Here is a 24,905-nt window from a genome sequence, read left to right as displayed (position 1 = left end):
TACAACTGTAAAAAAAATGAACTGACTGAAAGAATGGACTATCATATAAGACGTAATTTTTGAGTGTCGGACGGCTGAACGAACTGAAGCGTCCGACACAATCGTCCGAAATAGGACTTTCTGGAAAAGTAATCAAGAACACTGTCGGACGTCTGTTCTAACTCATCGGATGTCCGATAAAGAGTGACCAGAGAATTTTTAGAATATTTTTCTGAAACGCCCAATTTTGTTCTAAAAAACACAAATTGATCCAGTGGTAAGGCTTTTATGAGAATATCAGCAATTTGATCTTTTGAGCAGATATAGTGAACACGAATTTCACTCTTTTGAACAATATCGCGAATGAAATGATGTTTTATGTCTATATGCTTTGTTCTAGAATGTTGAGTGAAATATTTTGTCAAATTTATGGCACTAGTGTTATCACAATACATAGGCACACAGTCATACATTAATCCAAAATCATTCAATGTATTTTCATCCATAATAATTGAGCACAACAAGCTCCGGTGGCAATATATTCCGCTTCGGTTGTAGACAAGGAGATAGCATTTTGTTTCTTACTAAACCAAGACACTAAGCAATTACCAAGAAAGGGACATGTTCCAGTTGTACTTTTTCTATCTATCCTACAACTGCCAAAATCAGCATCTGAAAAACCATATAAAGGGAACTCATGGCATTGAGGATACCAAAGACCGTAATTCAAGGTTCCTTTTAGATATCTAAAAATTCTTTTCACTGCATTTAAGTGAGATTCCTTTGGACAAGACTAAAAACGAGTACACAAGCAAACAGCAAACACAATATCAGGTGTACTAGTAGTTAAGTAAAGCAAACTACCAATCATACCTCTATACATCTTTTCATCAACTTTTATACCTTTTTCATCCTTGTCAAGCTTGGTAGATATGCACATAGGTGTTCCAACTTACTTTAAATTTTTCATTCCAAATCTTTTGAGCAGCTCTTTGGTGTATTTTGCTTGATTAATGAATGTTCCTTTTTGGGTTTGAATCACTTGGAGCCCAAGGAAGAAATTTAATTCTCCCATCATACTTATCTCAAATTCTTTTTGCATAATTGTGGAAAAATCCTTGCACAAACTCTCATTAGTAGCATCAAATATAATATCATCCACATAGATTTACACAATTAAAAGATCACTTGAACTTTGTTTAGTGAAAAGAGTGGTATCTACAATGCCTCTTTTAAAACCATTTTCAACCAAAAAATCACTTAAACGTTCATACCATGCTCTTGGAGTTTGTTTTAATCCATACAAAGCTTTTGAGAGTTTGCACACATGATTTGGATAAATCTTATTTTCAAAATCGGGAGGTTGGTCAACATATACTTCTTGATCAATAAAGCCATTTAAGAAAGTACTTTTAACATCTATTTGAAATAATTTGAAATTCTTGAAACATGCAAAGGCCAAACATTCTAATTGATTCTAGTCTGGCTACGGGTGCAAATGTTTCATCAAAATCTATTCCTTATTCCTTACCACTTCACCTTTGTCATTCATTTTGTTTCTAAAAACCCATTTTGTGCCAATGATAGGATGATCTCGAGGTCTTTCAACTAATGTCCAAACCATGTTCCTTTCAAATTGATTTAGTTCCTCTTCCATAACTAAAATCCAATTTTCATCTTTCAAGACATAAACAATATTTTTGGGTTCAAACTGTGAAACTAATGCAAAATTATCCATCAATTGTTTAGAGGAGGAACGAGTTCTGACCTTCTCGGATGGATCACTAATGATGAGCTCCTTAGGATGGTTTTGAACAAATTTTCAAACTCTTGGAAGATCGTTAGGTGTACCAACATTCCTATCATTATCTTCCAGAGCTGGACTAACTTGAGAATCATCTCCCTTTGAGCCATTTTCTGGTGAAGCATTGTCTTGATCATTAATTGTGAGCTTCTTTAGTTCTTCTTGAACACCTGCATCATCATCCTCACCACAACTTTTGGAAATATCACCATTAGATTCATCAAAAGTGACATGTATAGCTTTCTCTATAACGAGATTTCTTCGATTATATACTCTAAAACCTCTTTTATTTTCATAATAACCCAAGAAGATTCCTTCATCAGATTTTTTATCAAACTTACCAAGATGTTCCTTGATGTTTAAAATGAAGCATTTGCAACCAAAAGTTTTGAAATATCCAACAATAGGTTTTTTTATCAAAATTAACTCATAAGAGGATTTGTTCAAAATAGGTCTCAAAAGAACTCTATTCATAGCATAGCATGCGGTATTAACGGCTTTAGTCCAAAACTATTTTGACAAGTTACATTCACTTAACATGGTTCGTGCGGTTTCTTCAAGAGTTCTATTCTTTCTTTCAACAAAACCATTTTGCTGAGGAGTTCTAGCAATTAAAAACTCATGTGTAATTCCATTGTTATCACAAAATTCTGAAAAATCACAAAATTTAAATTCCGAGCCATTGTCACTTCTAATCTTGATAATTTTCAATCCAATCAGATTTTGAACTTTTGCAAATAATGAAACAAAACTTTTGAAAGCATCATCCTTGTGAGCAAGAAATATCACCCAAGTGTATCTAGAATAATCATCAACAATAACTAAACAATATCTTTTACCGCCCAAGCTAGCAATCTATGTAGGACCAAATAAATCAAGATACAAAAGATCCAATGGTTTTGAAGTGGAAACACAATTCTTAGGTTTGAAAGAAACTTTTACTTGTTTTCCAAATTGACAAGCATCACAAATTTTATTTTTTTCAAAGTTGATTTTTGGTAAACCTCTAACAAGTTCCTTTTTGGAAATCTCTTTTAACAAATTCATATTGAAATGACAAAACCTTCTATGCCACAACCAAGGATCTTCATCTGCAGCTTTAAGACATTTAAGGTTAGAAGAATCAACATTTTCGAGAATAACTATTAGGCCTAAGATCCATACTTTCTTCTACATCTACTTATTCTTCTTCTCATCATCTCCTTGTGATCAGGGCAAAAATTAAACAAAAAAAGACTCACAGAACTAGCTTAAGGCCCTGCTCGAATTGTCATTTTCTGCTGAAAAATTGCGTCGTTTTCCGTGATCACATTTTCCTATTACATTTTTCCCTCACATACATTAAATCACTACAGTAATTTTTTCATGAAAAATCATGAAAAATGCAATTCAAACACAACCTAAATTTCACAAAAAAAGTAAAAACAAAAGCATACATGTTCTGATGAAGGTCCATTTTTCCCCCTTCTACTTCTTCTTTTCATTGCCTTCGTTTTTTTTTTTTGCCCCATTTTCTTGCTGTAATATAAATTGATTAGAACCCAAATAGGTGGGCATTCGACGGTTAGATTGTTGTTGGCTTGTCCCAGTGAAAGAAAAGCAAATTGGGGAAGAGGAGGGAAGAAGAGAGGAAGAAACGAAAAGATGAGAGAGAAAGAGAAGAGAAAGATAGAAATTTCGTACTTTTGATAGTTTAGTGGGTGAATGTATACTTTTAAAGAGTTGAGTGGCCAAAACTCTCTTATTTAAAAAGTTGAGTGGATACCAGGTAATATGCTCAAAAGAAGAAGCAAAATTTGTGTTGTGGCTTGTGCGAGTCCTTAGATTTGACAGACTTGGCAGTAGGAACGGACAAAATCACCCAAAATTTATACTTTTGATAGTTTAGTGGGTGAATGTATACTTTTAAAGGTTGAGTGACCAAAACTCTTTTATTTAAAAAGTTCAGTGGATACCAGGTAATATGCTTTTACATCTACTTGACTCTTTTTTCTAAAGATGCGAAGTCTTGGAAAATTTAGAGTTTAATGAGACAATGGCTCCACAAATTGGAATATTACGAAGTTTGTAGTAAACATATATACTACATGCAACTTGTCACAAATACTTAAAAAGTTGTTTGTGGGGCAAACCCAAATACCCCTTCACATTTTTCTTGAACCACTTTTGGTCCTTGGACTTTAGTTTGTAATAACATCGTCCATTTTCCCTTTATTTATTGGGCCAATTTGGTCATTTCATTTAATTTAGGACAATATTGTTGCTTAATTTTGATCATTGTGCTGAATTAGTCTCCAACTTTTTATGGACCAACTTAAAGAGGGACAAAGTCATCAATTCTTGTTTTTGACTGCTGACTCAACTCTTAAAAATGACTGGAAAAAATGCCCAAAAACTTACCAAAAAATTCAGTTTAGGGAAGGCTGAAAATGCTTACAATGAACAATAACCCAACTTGACATCTTTTTTGTTAAATGACACTTTTTGTACCCTAATTCTATACTATCCTACCTTAGGGAGGCCCAATTATACCTTGAGAATTTGCAGCAATTAACTTAGATTTATTCTGTGCAATTGAGTTAGCAATTTTTATTCTAAGCAATTTCCCCTTCCTTGATCTTTATTTTTTAAGTCTCTGGACCTTTTTTCTCAATCAGAAAAATGAGTTGATAATTTTGCTCCTCCTTCAAACTGATCAGTGAAAAGTCAGTTGAACAAATTGGCCCAATAATAAAAGTTAGGAGATGGCATTATCCTAAATTAAAGTGGAGGAACAAAAAATTGGCTCAGTATAAAATTTAAGGACGGCATAGTCTCAAATTAAAGTCAGAGGACCAAAAGTAGTTCAATTGAAAGACTGAAGGACCAAATTGATGATGTAGATAAGCTGTCGAAGGACCAAAAGTAGTTCAATAAAAAGATTGAAGGACCAAATTGATGATGTAGAAACAGATAATGCGCAGCTGATAGGTACAGTCTGTTGCCGAAGTTCAGCCTTTAGCTTTTCCCTTCTTTACCGTCCACTTATATTGTTGCATGTTTCGTAGAATTGGGTACTTAATTCTTAAAAGCAGACTTTGATATCGAGTAACATATTGTTTAGTCAGAAACAAATTGATTTTATTGCTCCTAGCTGGTTGATTCTCAACGGTATTAGGCCTTGTATGAATCGTCATTTTTTTGAGAAATTTTTTGTATTTTATGAATATATTTTTCTACATATTTTTTAAATTATCTTTTATCTCATCTATATCACATTTTTAAAAGTAACAATAGTTTTGTTGATTAAGTTATAACGCGTGTGCGTATATACTTTTTTATTGTTGTATATTTGAATGCTTGATCGCCAAGACTCCCACCAAATTTCAATGAGTTGACTGACCTTACTAAGGACCCCTCCAACTATCCATGACCCATCCATGATGCAACTACGATGATGTCAACTCATTGACGCAACTACTAAGGACCCATCCATGACTTAACTACTATGGACCCATTCCTCGTACGCGACAATCATGCGCGACTTTCTTAGTCCCTTTACTCTGCCAGAGATGGCACGGTTTAAGTCCTCTTCAGTGATGAAGTCGCGAGATATAAATAGTTTAATAAAACACTATCACCAACTCAAAATAAGGGTACATTCATATTTTAATGCAATTATTGCTAGAAAGTTAATGAAATTTAAATTTTTTTTATCAAAAGAAAATTTTAACACAACTTTCTTAACAGGACAAAATGTCCACTTCCTTCAAGAAGGAAGAAAAGTCAAGATGTTACGTGTAAAGGTAAGAATAATGCAGCTTCGAAGAACCAGTCAAGAACTTAGCGTGGCATATAAATAAAACTCATGGGAGCACTGCTCAACAAAAGGTAGAAATTGTGAGACAAAACTATTACAACTTATCGAGATTTCAATTTTCAGGAGTTGTGAAGGAAGATATCGATGATGACCATGGGAGAGACGTGGGGGAGCCTAGGCTCTGCTATGGCAACGATAATGTTTGTTTGGACCATGTACAAAAACTATTTCCCTCCCGAACTCAATGGTCAAATTATTCGGTATAGCCAGAAAATCAAAAGTTTTATCTACCCTTACATCCAAATTACATTTCCTGAATACCAAGGTGATGGCTTTGAGCGTAGTAAAGCCTATATAGCCATCGAAAGGTATCTTGATAAGAATTCTTCCAAGCAGGCGAGGCGACTGAAAGCCAATGTTGTCCAAGATTTTGAATCTGTTGTCCTTAGTATGGAGGACCACGAGGAAGTCACCGATGAATACAAAAGCATCAAGCTTTGGTGGAGTTCAAGTCAAGACATTCCCAACAGGCAGTCCATCTCATTTTATCCCAGAGAAGATGAGAAGAGGTACTTCATGGTCACTTTTCACAAGAGGCATCGAGAATTCATCACGAAAAATTATTTGAAACATGTTCTGGATGAAGGAAAGGATATTGCTGTCAGAGAGAGGCAGAGGAAGCTGTACACTAACAACAAGAGTGAGAATTGGTATGGATACAAGAGGAGCATGTGGAGCCATGTAGTTTTTAAGCATCCAGCTACATTTGGCACTTTGGCCATGGAACCAAAGAAGAAGCAGGAAATCATGGATGATCTGATCACGTTTAGTAAGGCGGAAGAGTATTATGCAAAAGTCGGCAAGGCATGGAAACGTGGTTATCTCCTTTATGGTCCTCCGGGAACGGGCAAGTCAACCATGATCGCTGCCATGGCCAATCTTCTGAAATATGATGTGTATGATCTAGAGTTAACGGCGGTCAAGGACAATACGGAGCTGAGGAAATTGCTAATAGATACGTCCAGCAAATCTATCATAGTAATAGAAGATATTGATTGCTCGCTTGACCTGACGGGACAAAGGGAGAAGAAAAAGGAGCAAAAAGATGATAAAACTGAAAATAAAGATCCAGCAAAAACAGAGATGATGAAGCAAATGGAGGAAAACAAGAGCAGCCAAGTCACTCTTTCAGGACTTCTAAACTTCATTGATGGGTTGTGGTCTGCTTGCGGGGAAGAAAGGCTTATCGTTTTCACAACTAATCATGTTGAGAAGCTAGATCCTGCTTTGATTCGAAGAGGGAGGATGGATAGGCACATAGAATTATCTTATTGTGGGTTTGAAGCTTTCAAGGAACTAGCAAAGATCTACTTGAGTATTGAATCACACTATCTGTTTGCGCAGGTTGGCCTCTTACTAGAGGAAACCAATATGACCCCTGCAGATGTTGCAGAAAATTTGATGCCAAAATCAACTGCTGAGGATGCTGATTTTTGTTTGGAGAGATTGGTTAAAGCACTTGAGCAAGCCAAGGAAGATGCAAGATTGAAGGTAGAGGAAGAAGCAAAAGTAAAGACCGAGAAAGAAGAAAAGCTAAGAGCTAACAAGGAAGAGGACGAGAAAGAGAAGGGAAAACAGGACACAACTGTTGATGAGGTAAAAAACACATAAACTTTGGCTAAAGAGGTGAAATAAATTGGATGCATCACCAATGGCTAATTTGCAATCATTTGCCACTTTGAGATTCATCACTAATTTTTTTTAAAGTTATATTGGCTGTTGTGGCCTTATGCGATGCGTAAGGATGCCCTGAGCCTGATGGTCTTGTACAATTTAATAGTACAATTGTGTTGTTTTGTGTGTTTTAAACAATTGCAAAAGATTTTTAAGATGTAACTGGATCTTGAATTGATCATGTTTAGGACCATAGTTCACCAAATGATGCGAGTCCGAGTTGACTCAGATGATTCTAATAGGGATCAGTCCATGCCCATACAAAATCATGAGTAAAGTGCCGCGATTCCGAGAACTTAGATTGTTTCAGTTGAATCGACTCTGAAAAATAAAAAATCAGTGAGACTAGGCTGAATCTCGCTAAGTCAGCTTGTGAGTTGGAAAATCTCCAACTTCTTCCCACAAATCTTCAACAACTAGTTGAAACCCAAAAAATCGACATCTGATCGATGTAAAACAACCGATAAACAAATTCAATGCCTACAAAGTCACCAGACTGAGAGGGGAAGATGGGTGTTTCACCAAAATCATCATACTTCAATCATTCTGGACTTTTAGTGAAAGTAAATTGAATGGTGTGATCTCTGGAAGTTCCGACTGAGATTTTAGGAGCTCTTTCATGGTATAATTACAGAGGAAAGGGGAAGGAGATGGGACAAAAGCGAGAAGGGAGAGCCAAAGAAAGGAAAGTCTGGACAAGAGAAGAAATAGGAATAGGGCTGGATTTTGCCTTTTTCTTTTCTTTTCTTTTTTCAAAATGACAACTTTCATTTCTTCATAAACGTTTTTACAGATTCAGGGCAACTGCCGCACTAAATCTGCTTGAGTAGTCTCAATCAGCCAAACTGGGAAACCATTCAATTACATTTTTTCACGTTTATAGCAAATTACTAGGGAATGAAAACCCGCACAATGCGCCGATGTTGGGTGCCTCTATTTTATTTTATTTTTATTTTTTATATTTTTGGAAAAAGGCGGTCAGGCCAAACTTTATTCAAAAAAGAGAGGGGTACAAGAGAGAAAAAAAAACGGAGCAAGAGAGAAAACAAGTTCTCAAGCCCTAACTCGCACCTCGCGCAGACGAGGTACTTCCCTCTCCGCGCCTCCCCTCTGGCTCTGGGTGGCAGTGTGACGACCCCACCTCCCCCTAAGGCGTACCAAAGGGTTCGGCGGACCGCCTGCCCAGCTCTCGCCAGGACTCACTCACTATCTCAATCGAGTCATGTACACACATCCATGAACCATAAATAACATTCACAATTCAAACTTATAATTTACATTGATAGGAATCGAGGTACAAAGTCTTAATACATCAAACTAGTTCAAAACGTATACAATCCCAGTACAACATGTTCCATCCGAGAAATAGCGCGAGTACAAGTCAAAAATCAAACAACTAGTCTATGCTAGACTTTACATATCTCACACCTCGCTCGTACCCCTGAAAGGAAAACAAATGGAGTGGAATGAGCTAAAAGCCCAGTGAGGTTCCAAATAGCAAATTGACCATTATTTATAAGTACGAGTTTTCGATATAGCAAAGTAACGAGTATAAAGAGTTCATAAATGTGAACAGTAACATGTCAAGTAGCAATCTTAAAATGAGCGAATGTAGAAATTTTTCAAAAGAAACAATAAACAATAATCACTCCAAAGTATAAGGATACGGATGACTCTCAGGAGCCAAAATTCCCATGGCATTACCAGAAGCTTGATCCCGTAGTAGTTGACACTCCGTCAACTTTCAAGTAAGTAACCAATCCAGTAGAACACCACTTACACGACTCTCCGTCCACCGTTCAAACCCCCAGCTGGGCCCAAAATCCTCAATAAACACGGGTGGTAATACTCGAGTATACCGATTAGTCGAGGAGATATCACTCCACTCGACAATACAAGAGACCCAGGGTTCGTTACCCAATCGACCAAGCCCTTGCCGGCTCGACTAGAGTAACTCGCCACAGGGTTTCTGGAATTCCAGGAAGTGCGCGCATCATAAACAAGTATATCAAGTCAATTGCAACAATAAACAAGTATATCACGTAAGGGCAAGTGCGATAAAGTACACTCTTGCCCTTACAATTCACGTATATAACATGTAATCAGATTGGTCACGTATCAAGTTCAAGTATCAAGTTCAATTCGGTATTTGAAAGCACTCACCCAAAAGATATAGTGCTACTGGTCACTTTCAGGTTATACTCCGAGTTCGGAGTCCAAATCTGCGATAAAACTCAATTTGAGAACTTTGAAACATGACTAGAGTTCGAAACTTAGACGTTTCGTTCAATAAGAATCAAGAAATTGAAATTCACTTGGAGAATACTCGTGAGGTACTCGCTCACTTTTTAAATGATAAAACTTTGTAACATTTATACTTGAAATGGTCATGCGAGTCGAAAGTACAAGGAAAAACGTACTTTGAGCAATCATTATTTCATTTCTCAAGGGTACAAGTTCGTTTAGGTTTTTAACGTATACCATCGATAACAAAGTAGCAAAAGTTCTTGCTAGTTCAAGTGGTAATCACTTAACCTTCACTCAAGTTGCAAATATAATTTTCTAGTTCTCGAGTAAAAATTCGGGCAGCATGCCCTTTGTGTTTACCTAATTTTCCAGCCATTTAGGCTTCATTATTTTTCTCAAACACAACCCAACATCATACATAACAACAATTTATGTCAAGAGCCGTTCCATAGGCTCACAATATCATAATAACAAGAATCGTATTAAGGACAAGTGCAGAAATTCAATGTGGCACAAGACAGATTTGACGTATAAAAACGGAAATAACTTATCCGAGGCTACGCTTATCGGATTAAGGCGAAACCTATGCCGTTTCGAAGCTAAGACTCAGGGCTACAATGTTCATGAATATCACTAAGTCCAGTTTCTAATGGAACTTGGTCAAATTCTCGAATTACTAAACCAGAAACCAATTCGCCGGCTGTTTAAACGCAGAACACTGTAATGGACATAACTCAGTGTACACAAGTCCGAATCAGGTTTTCTTTGAGGCATTTTAAAGCTACTTCAGAAAAATACAACTTTCATGTTTTGGCCCAGAGCTAAAACAGAATGGATCCTGGTCAAAAATCGTGATAAACTGGACTGAACTGAAGAAACGGACTGCTGGGAAATACTTAGAACAGTAGGGGTATTTTGGACTTTCCACGTCCTACGTTGCTCCGATTGAGTTGAAATTTTGTAGGCACCTATAAAATGCCATTCTCTACAACTTTTATTCTTTGACCTAAGGCCAAAACAGCCTCTAACATATAGATAAAAATTCGGACAGAATGTTGGGACCATTTTCCAGATTTTGGAAATTTTGAGTTTCTAGTGAATCTTTCCTTAATTTCTTGGTCCAATCACTACCACAACACCATATGAAACCTCAATTGCATCATATAAACATCATACAACCATTTGGGCAGAATTTCCATAAGCCCTAGTGCATCAAATAAATTGGGGAAAACTACTAAAACATGCTCATCATCCATAATCTCACCATAAAATCAAGTTACTAGGCTTAATTTAACAAGATTAGAAGTAAAACTTGGAGAGATAAACTCTCTTACCTTGAATAGAGATCACAAAGAGTAGCCCAAGCTTCCTCCTTCCAAAGCTTACCACAAATCACCACCTAGTCACTTAGGAACAAGTTTAATCGGTTTACTTTGTTTATTTTCTCACTAAATTGTTGGATTTGAAGATGAAATGAAGAAATTTCCCTTGGTGTTTTCTTCCCTCTCCCTCTCGGCTCTTAGGCAGAAATATGAAGAGAAATGAGGCTAAGTTTATCTTATAATAAAGCCAAAAGATTAGAACTAATGATGTCCACAAATTGCCCAACACTTGGCCTAATCTTGGCCACTCATTTTTCTCTTTCTTTCCCTTGCTTATAAGCCACAAATTTCGGTCCCCTTAGCTGTAATATAAGAAGATATTTTGCTCAATTATCAATGAGCTTGTAGGGTAAGAAAGTGGTGGTCAAGTGGTGCGTTCAACCGGTAATGCGCGGGGCCCGCCGGTTCGCGCCGTTTTTCTTAAAAACACACGTACTAGGGTTTTTACTTCCCATTCACTAACCTTATATCATTGCTACTAGTCACATATTATTTCTCACTTAAAAGTCACTTTTAATCATCAAATTGATCCTTGGCCAGTACCGAAAATTCATCCGGCGGAAAAATCGCGAAACCCTAATTTTGCTCAAATCTTGAAACCGAAGTGTAAAACCCTATTTTCTAGATTCATTTGCACTTATTATGGAATAATTGGATAGGAGGGCTTTAATAAATAATAATTTTTAAATAAAAGGAAATTTTTAAGAAAACGTGAGGAATTTTCCAATTCCAGTAATTAAAATTAGGGTTTCAATTAAAATATGAGAGATTTAGGTAAACCGGTTAGTCACAAGTAAACTAGGGTTTTTGGCTACAATATTAGGGTTTCTAGTCTTTTTAAAACAAAAATAGGTTTTAAATCAAACCCAAAGAAATACACTTTAATATTTTCTTCACAAACAACCTCCTAATATTCGGGATGTTACAATCTCCCCTCCTTAAAAGAATTTCATCCTCGAAATTCATACATGCACTTCGAATAACATAGGGTATTTTCCTTATATATTCGTTTCCGACTCTCAGGTCTCACTATAGCCAAAACTGAGTTAAATAGTAGGATCCAAGTGTGCCATCTCACAGATTCACTGGAACTCAAGTGATAGCCTGTCAGGCAGATCAACAGATCAGGGTAAGTAACTAAACACAAGTAATAATCTAACCATATACCGGTTGGTTGAAAAATCGAATGAGACGGACGGGAGGGTAGAACATAATCGGGGCAATATCTTAAAATGACATCAAGGAAGCATAACCAAGGGAAGAAGAAAGAAATCGGTCTTTGGCGAGACTTTCTCGACATATACTACAACCTAATCATCCTCTATAGGAACCCTAGCCAAACTATTACTCGATTCGTCCATGAAAACACTCCTGGGTGTTCAGGTACAAGAATCCACAATAAGGTAATTCACAACTCGAGCCGGCCGGTCCCAAGAGTAAATTACCCATATTAGAGATTCCTACCCAGCATACATATCTAAGGTCCCCAACAATAGACAATTGTTCCACACTTAACAAGTCAATCCCCACAGTCCAAGAACCTTCTCCCGGCACGAGCTCGATAGGAGCTCTGATACCATCTGTGACGACCCCACCTCCCCCTAAGGCGTACCAAAGGGTTCGGCGGACCGCCTGCCCAGCTCTCGCCAGGACTCACTCACTATCTCAATCGAGTCATGTACACACATCCATGAACCACAAATAACATTCACAATTCAAACTTATAATTTACATTGATAGGAATCGAGGTACAAAGTCTTAATACATCAAACTAGTTCAAAACGTATACAATCCCAGTACAACATGTTCCATCCGAGAAATAGCGCGAGTACAAGTCAAAAATCAAACAACTAGTCTATGCTAGACTTTACATATCTCACACCTCGCTCGTACCCCTGAAAGGAAAACAAATGGAGTGGAATGAGCTAAAAGCCCAGTGAGGTTCCAAATAGCAAATTGACCATTATTTATAAGTACGAGTTTTCGATATAGCAAAGTAACGAGTATAAAGAGTTCATAAATGTGAACAGTAACATGTCAAGTAGCAATCTTAAAATGAGCGAATGTAGAAATTTTTCAAAAGAAACAATAAACAATAATCACTCCAAAGTATAAGGATACGGATGACTCTCAGGAGCCAAATTCCCATGGCATTACCAGAAGCTTGATCCCGTAGTAGTTGACACTCCGTCAACTTTCAAGTAAGTAACCAATCCAGTAGAACACCACTTACACGACTCTCCGTCCACCGTTCAAACCCCCAGCTGGGCCCAAAATCCTCAATAAACACGGGTGGTAATGCTCGAGTATACCGATTAGTCGAGGAGATATCACTCCACTCGACAATACAAGAGACCCAGGGTTCGTTACCCAATCGACCAAGCCCTTGCCGGCTCGACTAGAGTAACTCGCCACAGGGTTTCTGGAATTCCAGGAAGTGCGCGCATCATAAACAAGTATATCAAGTCAATTGCAACAATAAACAAGTATATCACGTAAGGGCAAGTGCGATAAAGTACACTCTTGCCCTTACAATTCACGTATATAACATGTAATCAGATTGGTCACGTATCAAGTTCAAGTATCAAGTTCAATTCGGTATTTGAAAGCACTCACCCAAAAGATATAGTGCTACTGGTCACTTTCAGGTTATACTCCGAGTTCGGAGTCCAAATCTGCGATAAAACTCAATTTGAGAACTTTGAAACATGACTAGAGTTCGAAACTTAGACGTTTCGTTCAATAAGAATCAAGAAATTGAAATTCACTTGGAGAATACTCGTGAGGTACTCGCTCACTTTTTAAATGATAAAACTTTGTAACATTTATACTTGAAATGGTCATGCGAGTCGAAAGTACAAGGAAAAACGTACTTTGAGCAATCATTATTTCATTTCTCAAGGGTACAAGTTCGTTTAGGTTTTTAACGTATACCATCGATAACAAAGTAGCAAAAGTTCTTGCTAGTTCAAGTGGTAATCACTTAACCTTCACTCAAGTTGCAAATATAATTTTCTAGTTCTCGAGTAAAAATTCGGGCAGCATGCCCTTTGTGTTTACCTAATTTTCCAGCCATTTAGGCTTCATTATTTTTCTCAAACACAACCCAACATCATACATAACAACAATTTATGTCAAGAGCCGTTCCATAGGCTCACAATATCATAATAACAAGAATCGTATTAAGGACAAGTGCAGAAATTCAATGTGGCACAAGACAGATTTGACGTATAAAAACGGAAATAACTTATCCGAGGCTACGCTTATCGGATTAAGGCGAAACCTATGCCGTTTCGAAGCTAAGACTCAGGGCTACAATGTTCATGAATATCACTAAGTCCAGTTTCTAATGGAACTTGGTCAAATTCTCGAATTACTAAACCAGAAACCAATTCGCCGGCTGTTTAAACGCAGAACACTGTAATGGACATAACTCAGTGTACACAAGTCCGAATCAGGTTTTCTTTGAGGCATTTTAAAGCTACTTCAGAAAAATACAACTTTCATGTTTTGGCCCAGAGCTAAAACAGAATGGATCCTGGTCAAAAATCGTGATAAACTGGACTGAACTGAAGAAACGGACTGCTGGGAAATACTTAGAACAGTAGGGGTATTTTGGACTTTCCACGTCCTACGTTGCTCCGATTGAGTTGAAATTTTGTAGGCACCTATAAAATGCCATTCTCTACAACTTTTATTCTTTGACCTAAGGCCAAAACAGCCTCTAACATATAGATAAAAATTCGGACAGAATGTTGGGACCATTTTCCAGATTTTGGAAATTTTGAGTTTCTAGTGAATCTTTCCTTAATTTCTTGGTCCAATCACTACCACAACACCATATGAAACCTCAATTGCATCATATAAACATCATACAACCATTTGGGCAGAATTTCCATAAGCCCTAGTGCATCAAATAAATTGGGGAAAACTACTAAAACATGCTCATCATCCATAATCTCACCATAAAATCAAGTTACTAGGCTTAATTTAACAAGATTAGAAGTAAAACTTGGAGAGATAAACTCTCTTACCTTGAATAGAGATCACAAAGAGTAGCCCAAGCTTCCTCCTTCCAAAGCTTACCACAAATCACCACCTAGTCACTTAGGAACAAGTTTAATCGGTTTACTTTGTTTATTTTCTCACTAAATTGTTGGATTTGAAGATGAAATGAAGAAATTTCCCTTGGTGTTTTCTTCCCTCTCCCTCTCGGCTCTTAGGCAGAAATATGAAGAGAAATGAGGCTAAGTTTATCTTATAATAAAGCCAAAAGATTAGAACTAATGATGTCCACAAATTGCCCAACACTTGGCCTAATATTGGCCACTCATTTTTCTCTTTCTTTCCATTGCTTATAAGCCACAAATTTCGGTCCCCTTAGCTGTAATATAAGAAGATATTTTGCTCAATTATCAATGAGCTTGTAGGGTAAGAAAGTGGTGGTCAAGTGGTGCGTTCAACCGGTAATGCGCGGGGCCCGCCGGTTCGCGCCGTTTTTCTTAAAAACACACGTACTAGGGTTTTTACTTCCCATTCACTAACCTTATATCATTGCTACTAGTCACATATTATTTCTCACTTAAAAGTCACTTTTAATCATCAAATTGATCCTTGGCCAGTACCGAAAATTCATCCGGCGGAAAAATCGCGAAACCCTAATTTTGCTCAAATCTTGAAACCGAAGTGTAAAACCCTATTTTCTAGATTCATTTGCACTTATTATGGAATAATTGGATAGGAGGGCTTTAATAAATAATAATTTTTAAATAAAAGGAAATTTTTAAGAAAACGTGAGGAATTTTCCAATTCCAGTAATTAAAATTAGGGTTTCAATTAAAATATGAGAGATTTAGGTAAACCGGTTAGTCACAAGTAAACTAGGGTTTTTGGCTACAATATTAGGGTTTCTAGTCTTTTTAAAACAAAAATAGGTTTTAAATCAAACCCAAAGAAATACACTTTAATATTTTCTTCACAAACAACCTCCTAATATTCGGGATGTTACAATCTCCCCTCCTTAAAAGAATTTCATCCTCGAAATTCATACATGCACTTCGAATAACATAGGGTATTTTCCTTATATATTCGTTTCCGACTCTCAGGTCTCACTATAGCCAAAACTGAGTTAAATAGTAGGATCCAAGTGTGCCATCTCACAGATTCACTGGAACTCAAGTGATAGCCTGTCAGGCAGATCAACAGATCAGGGTAAGTAACTAAACACAAGTAATAATCTAACCATATACCGGTTGGTTGAAAAATCGAATGAGACGGACGGGAGGGTAGAACATAATCGGGGCAATATCTTAAAATGACATCAAGGAAGCATAACCAAGGGAAGAAGAAAGAAATCGGTCTTTGGCGAGACTTTCTCGACATATACTACAACCTAATCATCCTCTATAGGAACCCTAGCCAAACTATTACTCGATTCGTCCATGAAAACACTCCTGGGTGTTCAGGTACAAGAATCCACAATAAGGTAATTCACAACTCGAGCCGGCCGGTCCCAAGAGTAAATTACCCATATTAGAGATTCCTACCCAGCATACATATCTAAGGTCCCCAACAATAGACAATTGTTCCACACTTAACAAGTCAATCCCCACAGTCCAAGAACCTTCTCCCGGCACGAGCTCGATAGGAGCTCTGATACCATCTGTGACGACCCCACCTCCCCCTAAGGCGTACCAAAGGGTTCGGCGGACCGCCTGCCCAGCTCTCGCCAGGACTCACTCACTATCTCAATCGAGTCATGTACACACATCCATGAACCACAAATAACATTCACAATTCAAACTTATAATTTACATTGATAGGAATCGAGGTACAAAGTCTTAATACATCAAACTAGTTCAAAACGTATACAATCCCAGTACAACATGTTCCATCCGAGAAATAGCGCGAGTACAAGTCAAAAATCAAACAACTAGTCTATGCTAGACTTTACATATCTCACACCTCGCTCGTACCCCTGAAAGGAAAACAAATGGAGTGGAATGAGCTAAAAGCCCAGTGAGGTTCCAAATAGCAAATTGACCATTATTTATAAGTACGAGTTTTCGATATAGCAAAGTAACGAGTATAAAGAGTTCATAAATGTGAACAGTAACATGTCAAGTAGCAATCTTAAAATGAGCGAATGTAGAAATTTTTCAAAAGAAACAATAAACAATAATCACTCCAAAGTATAAGGATACGGATGACTCTCAGGAGCCAAATTCCCATGGCATTACCAGAAGCTTGATCCCGTAGTAGTTGACACTCCGTCAACTTTCAAGTAAGTAACCAATCCAGTAGAACACCACTTACACGACTCTCCGTCCACCGTTCAAACCCCCAGCTGGGCCCAAAATCCTCAATAAACACGGGTGGTAATACTCGAGTATACCGATTAGTCGAGGAGATATCACTCCACTCGACAATACAAGAGACCCAGGGTTCGTTACCCAATCGACCAAGCCCTTGCCGGCTCGACTAGAGTAACTCGCCACAGGGTTTCTGGAATTCCAGGAAGTGCGCGCATCATAAACAAGTATATCAAGTCAATTGCAACAATAAACAAGTATATCACGTAAGGGCAAGTGCGATAAAGTACACTCTTGCCCTTACAATTCACGTATATAACATGTAATCAGATTGGTCACGTATCAAGTTCAAGTATCAAGTTCAATTCGGTATTTGAAAGCACTCACCCAAAAGATATAGTGCTACTGGTCACTTTCAGGTTATACTCCGAGTTCGGAGTCCAAATCTGCGATAAAACTCAATTTGAGAACTTTGAAACATGACTAGAGTTCGAAACTTAGACGTTTCGTTCAATAAGAATCAAGAAATTGAAATTCACTTGGAGAATACTCGTGAGGTACTCGCTCACTTTTTAAATGATAAAACTTTGTAACATTTATACTTGAAATGGTCATGCGAGTCGAAAGTACAAGGAAAAACGTACTTTGAGCAATCATTATTTCATTTCTCAAGGGTACAAGTTCGTTTAGGTTTTTAACGTATACCATCGATAACAAAGTAGCAAAAGTTCTTGCTAGTTCAAGTGGCAATCACTTAACCTTCACTCAAGTTGCAAATATAATTTTCTAGTTCTCGAGTAAAAATTCGGGCAGCATGTCCTTTGTGTTTACCTAATTTTCCAGCCATTTAGGCTTCATTATTTTTCTCAAACACAACCCAACATCATACATAACAACAATTTATGTCAAGAGCCGTTCCATAGGCTCACAATATCATAATAACAAGAATCGTATTAAGGACAAGTGCAGAAATTCAATGTGGCACAAGACAGATTTGACGTATAAAAACGGAAATAACTTATCCGAGGCTACGCTTATCGGATTAAGGCGAAACCTATGCCGTTTCGAAGCTAAGACTCAGGGCTACAATGTTCATGAATATCACTAAGTCCAGTTTCTAATGGAACTTGGTCAAATTCTCGAATTACTAAACCAGAAACCAATTCGCCGGCTGTTTAAACGCAGAACACTGTAATGGACATAACTCAGTGTACACAAGTCCGAATCAGGTTTTCTTTGAGGCATTTTAAAGCTACTTCAGCAAACTACAACTTTCATGTTTTGGCCCAGAGCTAAAACAGAATGGATCCTGGTCAAAAATCGTGATAAACTGGACTGAACTGAAGAAACGGACTGCTGGGAAATACTTAGAACAGTAGGGGTATTTTGGACTTTCCACGTCCTACGTTGCTCCGATTGAGTTGAAATTTTGTAGGCACCTATAAAATGCCATTCTCTACAACTTTTATTCTTTGACCTAAGGCCAAAAAAGCCTCTAACATATAGATAAAAATTCGGACAGAATGTTGGGACCATTTTCCAGATTTTGGAAATTTTGAGTTTCTAGTGAATCTTTCCTTAATTTCTTGGTCCAATCACTACCACAACACCATATGAAACCTCAATTGCATCATATAAACATCATACAACCATTTGGGCAGAATTTCCATAAGCCCTAGTGCATCAAATAAATTGGGGAAAACTACTAAAACATGCTCATCATCCATAATCTCACCATAAAATCAAGTTACTAGGCTTAATTTAACAAGATTAGAAGTAAAACTTGGAGAGATAAACTCTCTTACCTTGAATAGAGATCACAAAGAGTAGCCCAAGCTTCCTCCTTCCAAAGCTTACCACAAATCACCACCTAGTCACTTAAGAACAAGTTTAATCGGTTTACTTTGTTTATTTTCTCACTAAATTGTTGGATTTGAAGATGAAATGAAGAAATTTCCCTTGGTGTTTTCTTCCCTCTCCCTCTCGGCTCTTAGGCAGAAATATGAAGAGAAATGAGGCTAAGTTTATCTTATAATAAAGCCAAAAGATTAGAACTAATGATGTCCACAAATTACCCAACACTTGGCCTAATCTTGGCCACTCATTTTTCTCTTTCTTTCCCTTGCTTGTAAGCCACAAATTTCGGTCCCCTTAGCTGTAATATAAGAAGATATTTTGCTCAATTATCAATGAGCTTGTAGGGTAAGAAAGTGGTGGTCAAGTGGTGCGTTCAACCGGTAATGCGCGGGGCCCGCCGGTTCGCGCCGTTTTTCTTAAAAACACACGTACTAGGGTTTTTACTTCCCATTCACTAACCTTATATCATTGCTACTAGTCACATATTATTTCTCACTTAAAAGTCACTTTTAATCATCAAATTGATCCTTGGCCAGTACCGAAAATTCATCCGGCGGAAAAATCGCGAAACCCTAATTTTGCTCAAATCTTGAAACCGAAGTGTAAAACCCTATTTTCTAGATTCATTTGCACTTATTATGGAATAATTGGATAGGAGGGCTTTAATAAATAATAATTTTTAAATAAAAGGAAATTTTTAAGAAAACGTGAGGAATTTTCCAATTCCAGTAATTAAAATTAGGGTTTCAATTAAAATATGAGAGATTTAGGTAAACCGGTTAGTCACAAGTAAACTAGGGTTTTTGGCTACAATATTAGGGTTTCTAGTCTTTTTAAAACAAAAATAGGTTTTAAATCAAACCCAAAGAAATACACTTTAATATTTTCTTCACAAACAACCTCCTAATATTCGGGATGTTACAATCTCCCCTCCTTAAAAGAATTTCATCCTCGAAATTCATACATGCACTTCGAATAACATAGGGTATTTTCCTTATATATTCGTTTCCGACTCTCAGGTCTCACTATAGCCAAAACTGAGTTAAATAGTAGGATCCAAGTGTGCCATCTCACAGATTCACTGGAACTCAAGTGATAGCCTGTCAGGCAGATCAACAGATCAGGGTAAGTAACTAAACACAAGTAATAATCTAACCATATACCGGTTGGTTGAAAAATCGAATGAGACGGACGGGAGGGTAGAACATAATCGGGGCAATATCTTAAAATGACATCAAGGAAGCATAACCAAGGGAAGAAGAAAGAAATCGGTCTTTGGCGAGACTTTCTCGACATATACTACAACCTAATCATCCTCTATAGGAACCCTAGCCAAACTATTACTCGATTCGTCCATGAAAACACTCCTGGGTGTTCAGGTACAAGAATCCACAATAAGGTAATTCACAACTCGAGCCGGCCGGTCCCAAGAGTAAATTACCCATATTAGAGATTCCTACCCAGCATACATATCTAAGGTCCCCAACAATAGACAATTGTTCCACACTTAACAAGTCAATCCCCACAGTCCAAGAACCTTCTCCCGGCACGAGCTCGATAGGAGCTCTGATACCATCTGTGACGACCCCACCTCCCCCTAAGGCGTACCAAAGGGTTCGGCGGACCGCCTGCCCAGCTCTCGCCAGGACTCACTCACTATCTCAATCGAGTCATGTACACACATCCATGAACCATAAATAACATTCACAATTCAAACTTATAATTTACATTGATAGGAATCGAGGTACAAAGTCTTAATACATCAAACTAGTTCAAAACGTATACAATCCCAGTACAACATGTTCCATCCGAGAAATAGCGCGAGTACAAGTCAAAAATCAAACAACTAGTCTATGCTAGACTTTACATATCTCACACCTCGCTCGTACCCCTGAAAGGAAAACAAATGGAGTGGAATGAGCTAAAAGCCCAGTGAGGTTCCAAATAGCAAATTGACCATTATTTATAAGTACGAGTTTTCGATATAGCAAAGTAACGAGTATAAAGAGTTCATAAATGTGAACAGTAACATGTCAAGTAGCAATCTTAAAATGAGCGAATGTAGAAATTTTTCAAAAGAAACAATAAACAATAATCACTCCAAAGTATAAGGATACGGATGACTCTCAGGAGCCAAATTCCCATGGCATTACCAGAAGCTTGATCCCGTAGTAGTTGACACTCCGTCAACTTTCAAGTAAGTAACCAATCCAGTAGAACACCACTTACACGACTCTCCGTCCACCGTTCAAACCCCCAGCTGGGCCCAAAATCCTCAATAAACACGGGTGGTAATACTCGAGTATACCGATTAGTCGAGGAGATATCACTCCACTCGACAATACAAGAGACCCAGGGTTCGTTACCCAATCGACCAAGCCCTTGCCGGCTCGACTAGAGTAACTCGCCACAGGGTTTCTGGAATTCCAGGAAGTGCGCGCATCATAAACAAGTATATCAAGTCAATTGCAACAATAAACAAGTATATCACGTAAGGGCAAGTGCGATAAAGTACACTCTTGCCCTTACAATTCACGTATATAACATGTAATCAGATTGGTCACGTATCAAGTTCAATTCGGTATTTGAAAGCACTCACCCAAAAGATATAGTGCTACTGGTCACTTTCAGGTTATACTCCGAGTTCGGAGTCCAAATCTGCGATAAAACTCAATTTGAGAACTTTGAAACATGACTAGAGTTCGAAACTTAGACGTTTCGTTCAATAAGAATCAAGAAATTGAAATTCACTTGGAGAATACTCGTGAGGTACTCGCTCACTTTTTAAATGATAAAACTTTGTAACATTTATACTTGAAATGGTCATGCGAGTCGAAAGTACAAGGAAAAACGTACTTTGAGCAATCATTATTTCATTTCTCAAGGGTACAAGTTCGTTTAGGTTTTTAACGTATACCATCGATAACAAAGTAGCAAAAGTTCTTGCTAGTTCAAGTGGTAATCACTTAACCTTCACTCAAGTTGCAAATATAATTTTCTAGTTCTCGAGTAAAAATTCGGGCAGCATGCCCTTTGTGTTTACCTAATTTTCCAGCCATTTAGGCTTCATTATTTTTCTCAAACACAACCCAACATCATACATAACAACAATTTATGTCAAGAGCCGTTCCATAGGCTCACAATATCATAATAACAAGAATCGTATTAAGGACAAGTGCAGAAATTCAATGTGGCACAAGACAGATTTGACGTATAAAAACGGAAATAACTTATCCGAGGCTACGCTTATCGGATTAAGGCGAAACCTATGCCGTTTCGAAGCTAAGACTCAGGGCTACAATGTTCATGAATATCACTAAGTCCAGTTTCTAATGGAACTTGGTCAAATTCTCGAATTACTAAACCAGAAACCAATTCGCCGGCTGTTTAAACGCAGAACACTGTAATGGACATAACTCAGTGTACACAAGTCCGAATCAGGTTTTCTTTGAGGCATTTTAAAGCTACTTCAGAAAACTACAACTTTCATGTTTTGGCCCAGAGCTAAAACAGAATGGATCCTGGTCAAAAATCGTGATAAACTGGACTGAACTGAAGAAACGGACTGCTGGGAAATACTTAGAACAGTAGGGGTGTTTTGGACTTTCCACGTCCTACGTTGCTCCGATTGAGTTGAAATTTTGTAGGCACCTATAAAATACCATTCTCTACAACTTTTATTCTTTGACCTAAGGCCAAAACAGCCTCTAACATATAGATAAAAATTCGGACAGAATGTTGGGACCATTTTCCAGATTTTGGAAATTTTGAGTTTCTAGTGAATCTTTCCTTAATTTCTTGGTCCAATCACTACCACAACACCATATGAAACCTCAATTGCATCATATAAACATCATACAACCATTTGGGCAGAATTTCCATAAGCCCTAGTGCATCAAATAAATTGGGGAAAACTACTAAAACATGCTCATCATCCATAATCTCACCATAAAATCAAGTTACTAGGCTTAATTTAACAAGATTAGAAGTAAAACTTGGAGAGATAAACTCTCTTACCTTGAATAGAGATCACAAAGAGTAGCCCAAGCTTCCTCCTTCCAAAGCTTACCACAAATCACCACCTAGTCACTTAGGAACAAGTTTAATCGGTTTACTTTGTTTATTTTCTCACTAAATTGTTGGATTTGAAGATGAAATGAAGAAATTTCCCTTGGTGTTTTCTTCCCTCTCCCTCTCGGCTCTTAGGCAGAAATATGAAGAGAAATGAGGCTAAGTTTATCTTATAATAAAGCCAAAAGATTAGAACTAATGATGTCCACAAATTGCCCAACACTTGGCCTAATCTTGGCCACTCATTTTTCTCTTTCTTTCCCTTGCTTATAAGCCACAAATTTCGGTCCCCTTAGCTGTAATATAAGAAGATATTTTGCTCAATTATCAATGAGCTTGTAGGGTAAGAAAGTGGTGGTCAAGTGGTGCGTTCAACCGGTAATGCGCGGGGCCCGCCGGTTCGCGCCGTTTTTCTTAAAAACACACGTACTAGGGTTTTTACTTCCCATTCACTAACCTTATATCATTGCTACTAGTCACATATTATTTCTCACTTAAAAGTCACTTTTAATCATCAAATTGATCCTTGGCCAGTACCGAAAATTCATCCGGCGGAAAAATCGCGAAACCCTAATTTTGCTCAAATCTTGAAACCGAAGTGTAAAACCCTATTTTCTAGATTCATTTGCACTTATTATGGAATAATTGGATAGGAGGGCTTTAATAAATAATAATTTTTAAATAAAAGGAAATTTTTAAGAAAACGTGAGGAATTTTCCAATTCCAGTAATTAAAATTAGGGTTTCAATTAAAATATGAGAGATTTAGGTAAACCGGTTAGTCACAAGTAAACTAGGGTTTTTGGCTACAATATTAGGGTTTCTAGTCTTTTTAAAACAAAAATAGGTTTTAAATCAAACCCAAAGAAATACACTTTAATATTTTCTTCACAAACAACCTCCTAATATTCGGGATGTTACAGGCAGGGCCGCAATTGAGGCGTAAAACTGCTGCCCTCCCATCTGCAAGGAAGCCAGTGCATCAGCCACCGAGTTGGCCTCTCGAAACACATTGTGAAGGGGTGCCCTCATCCGTCGGAGCAAATATCTAATCTCCCGAAGTGCGTTGCATAATGGCCACTTTGACACAATATCTGATCTCACTAAATGAACAAGCACCTTTGAATCTGATTTGACAGTCAACGCGCCTACTGCCCGGTCTGCGCACATTCGTAGCCCTTCCAGGAGGGACTGCACCTCCGCTTCCAACACATCCATCTCTCCAAACTCCTTGCAAAAGGCAAAGATCACCCTCCCACAATGATCTCGCAGGACCCCACCCCCAGCTGCCTTCCCATGGCAGACACTGGCATCAGTATTAAGTTTGACCCACCCCAGTGATGGCTTCTCCCAGGAAATAGGCATAGCACCCTTATCCCTCTTATATGGGCTGCCCAAGCCCGCCCATGGACAGTCCCGATCGCCAGCAAAGGAGGCCCTGGAGAATGCTCATGCCTTACCCATATGGTCCAGAAACTCCTCAATTCGGAAAATCACTTGAGCCGGAGTGATAGAGCCTGCTTCGAATCTTGCCAAGTTTCTACTCTTCCAAATGAACCAGAGGACCAACAAGGGGATACGAACCCGCACATGTGTTGTGGACACCCTGTCGTGAGAGAAGAACCAGTGGGATAGCATAGTAGCAACACCGGGCGCGTTAAGCGGGAGAAGCCCGAAAACTTAAAAAATGGTCCCACACAGCCCTAGCCACAGAGCCGTGCA

General features: G+C 38.0%; 1 protein-coding gene and 4 long non-coding RNA genes across 5 annotated transcripts; 1 reads left to right on the top strand and 4 right to left on the bottom strand.

Moving 5' to 3' along the window:
* Window positions 1–5,668: 5,668 nt before the first annotated feature.
* LOC140010867 (AAA-ATPase ASD, mitochondrial-like) lies at window positions 5,669–7,473 on the top strand. The gene has a single exon (XM_072058430.1). The coding sequence runs from the start codon at window positions 5,727–5,729 to the stop codon at window positions 7,251–7,253; it is 1,527 nt and encodes a 508-aa protein (XP_071914531.1). The 5' UTR covers window positions 5,669–5,726; the 3' UTR covers window positions 7,254–7,473.
* Window positions 7,474–8,618: 1,145 nt separating this feature from the next.
* Window positions 8,619–11,118, bottom strand: LOC140011002 (uncharacterized). Its single transcript, XR_011818214.1, has 3 exons — window positions 10,898–11,118; window positions 9,480–9,538; window positions 8,619–8,757 (listed from the first exon to the last, which is right to left on the bottom strand). It is a non-coding gene; the product is annotated as an uncharacterized lncRNA (long non-coding RNA).
* A 1,583-nt stretch (window positions 11,119–12,701) lies between these two features.
* Window positions 12,702–15,156, bottom strand: LOC140011007 (uncharacterized). Its single transcript, XR_011818221.1, has 3 exons — window positions 14,980–15,156; window positions 13,562–13,620; window positions 12,702–12,840 (listed from the first exon to the last, which is right to left on the bottom strand). It is a non-coding gene; the product is annotated as an uncharacterized lncRNA (long non-coding RNA).
* Window positions 15,157–16,783: 1,627 nt separating this feature from the next.
* On the bottom strand, window positions 16,784–19,134 carry LOC140011099 (uncharacterized). Its single transcript, XR_011818342.1, has 3 exons — window positions 19,062–19,134; window positions 17,644–17,702; window positions 16,784–16,922 (listed from the first exon to the last, which is right to left on the bottom strand). It is a non-coding gene; the product is annotated as an uncharacterized lncRNA (long non-coding RNA).
* A 1,731-nt stretch (window positions 19,135–20,865) lies between these two features.
* On the bottom strand, window positions 20,866–23,351 carry LOC140011008 (uncharacterized). Its single transcript, XR_011818222.1, has 3 exons — window positions 23,131–23,351; window positions 21,713–21,771; window positions 20,866–21,004 (listed from the first exon to the last, which is right to left on the bottom strand). It is a non-coding gene; the product is annotated as an uncharacterized lncRNA (long non-coding RNA).
* Window positions 23,352–24,905: the final 1,554 nt, after the last annotated feature.

The sequence above is a fragment of the Coffea arabica genome, chromosome 7e (assembly GCF_036785885.1).
Source record: "Coffea arabica cultivar ET-39 chromosome 7e, Coffea Arabica ET-39 HiFi, whole genome shotgun sequence".
Classification (NCBI taxonomy): Eukaryota; Viridiplantae; Streptophyta; class Magnoliopsida; order Gentianales; family Rubiaceae; genus Coffea; species Coffea arabica.
This window is presented reverse-complemented; position numbering and strand designations above follow the sequence as displayed.

Excerpts from the sequence above, each read along its gene's own strand:
- LOC140010867 (XM_072058430.1), top strand. The coding sequence starts at position 5,727 with ATGATGACCATGGGAGAGACGTGGGGGAGCCTAGGCTCTGCTATGGCA.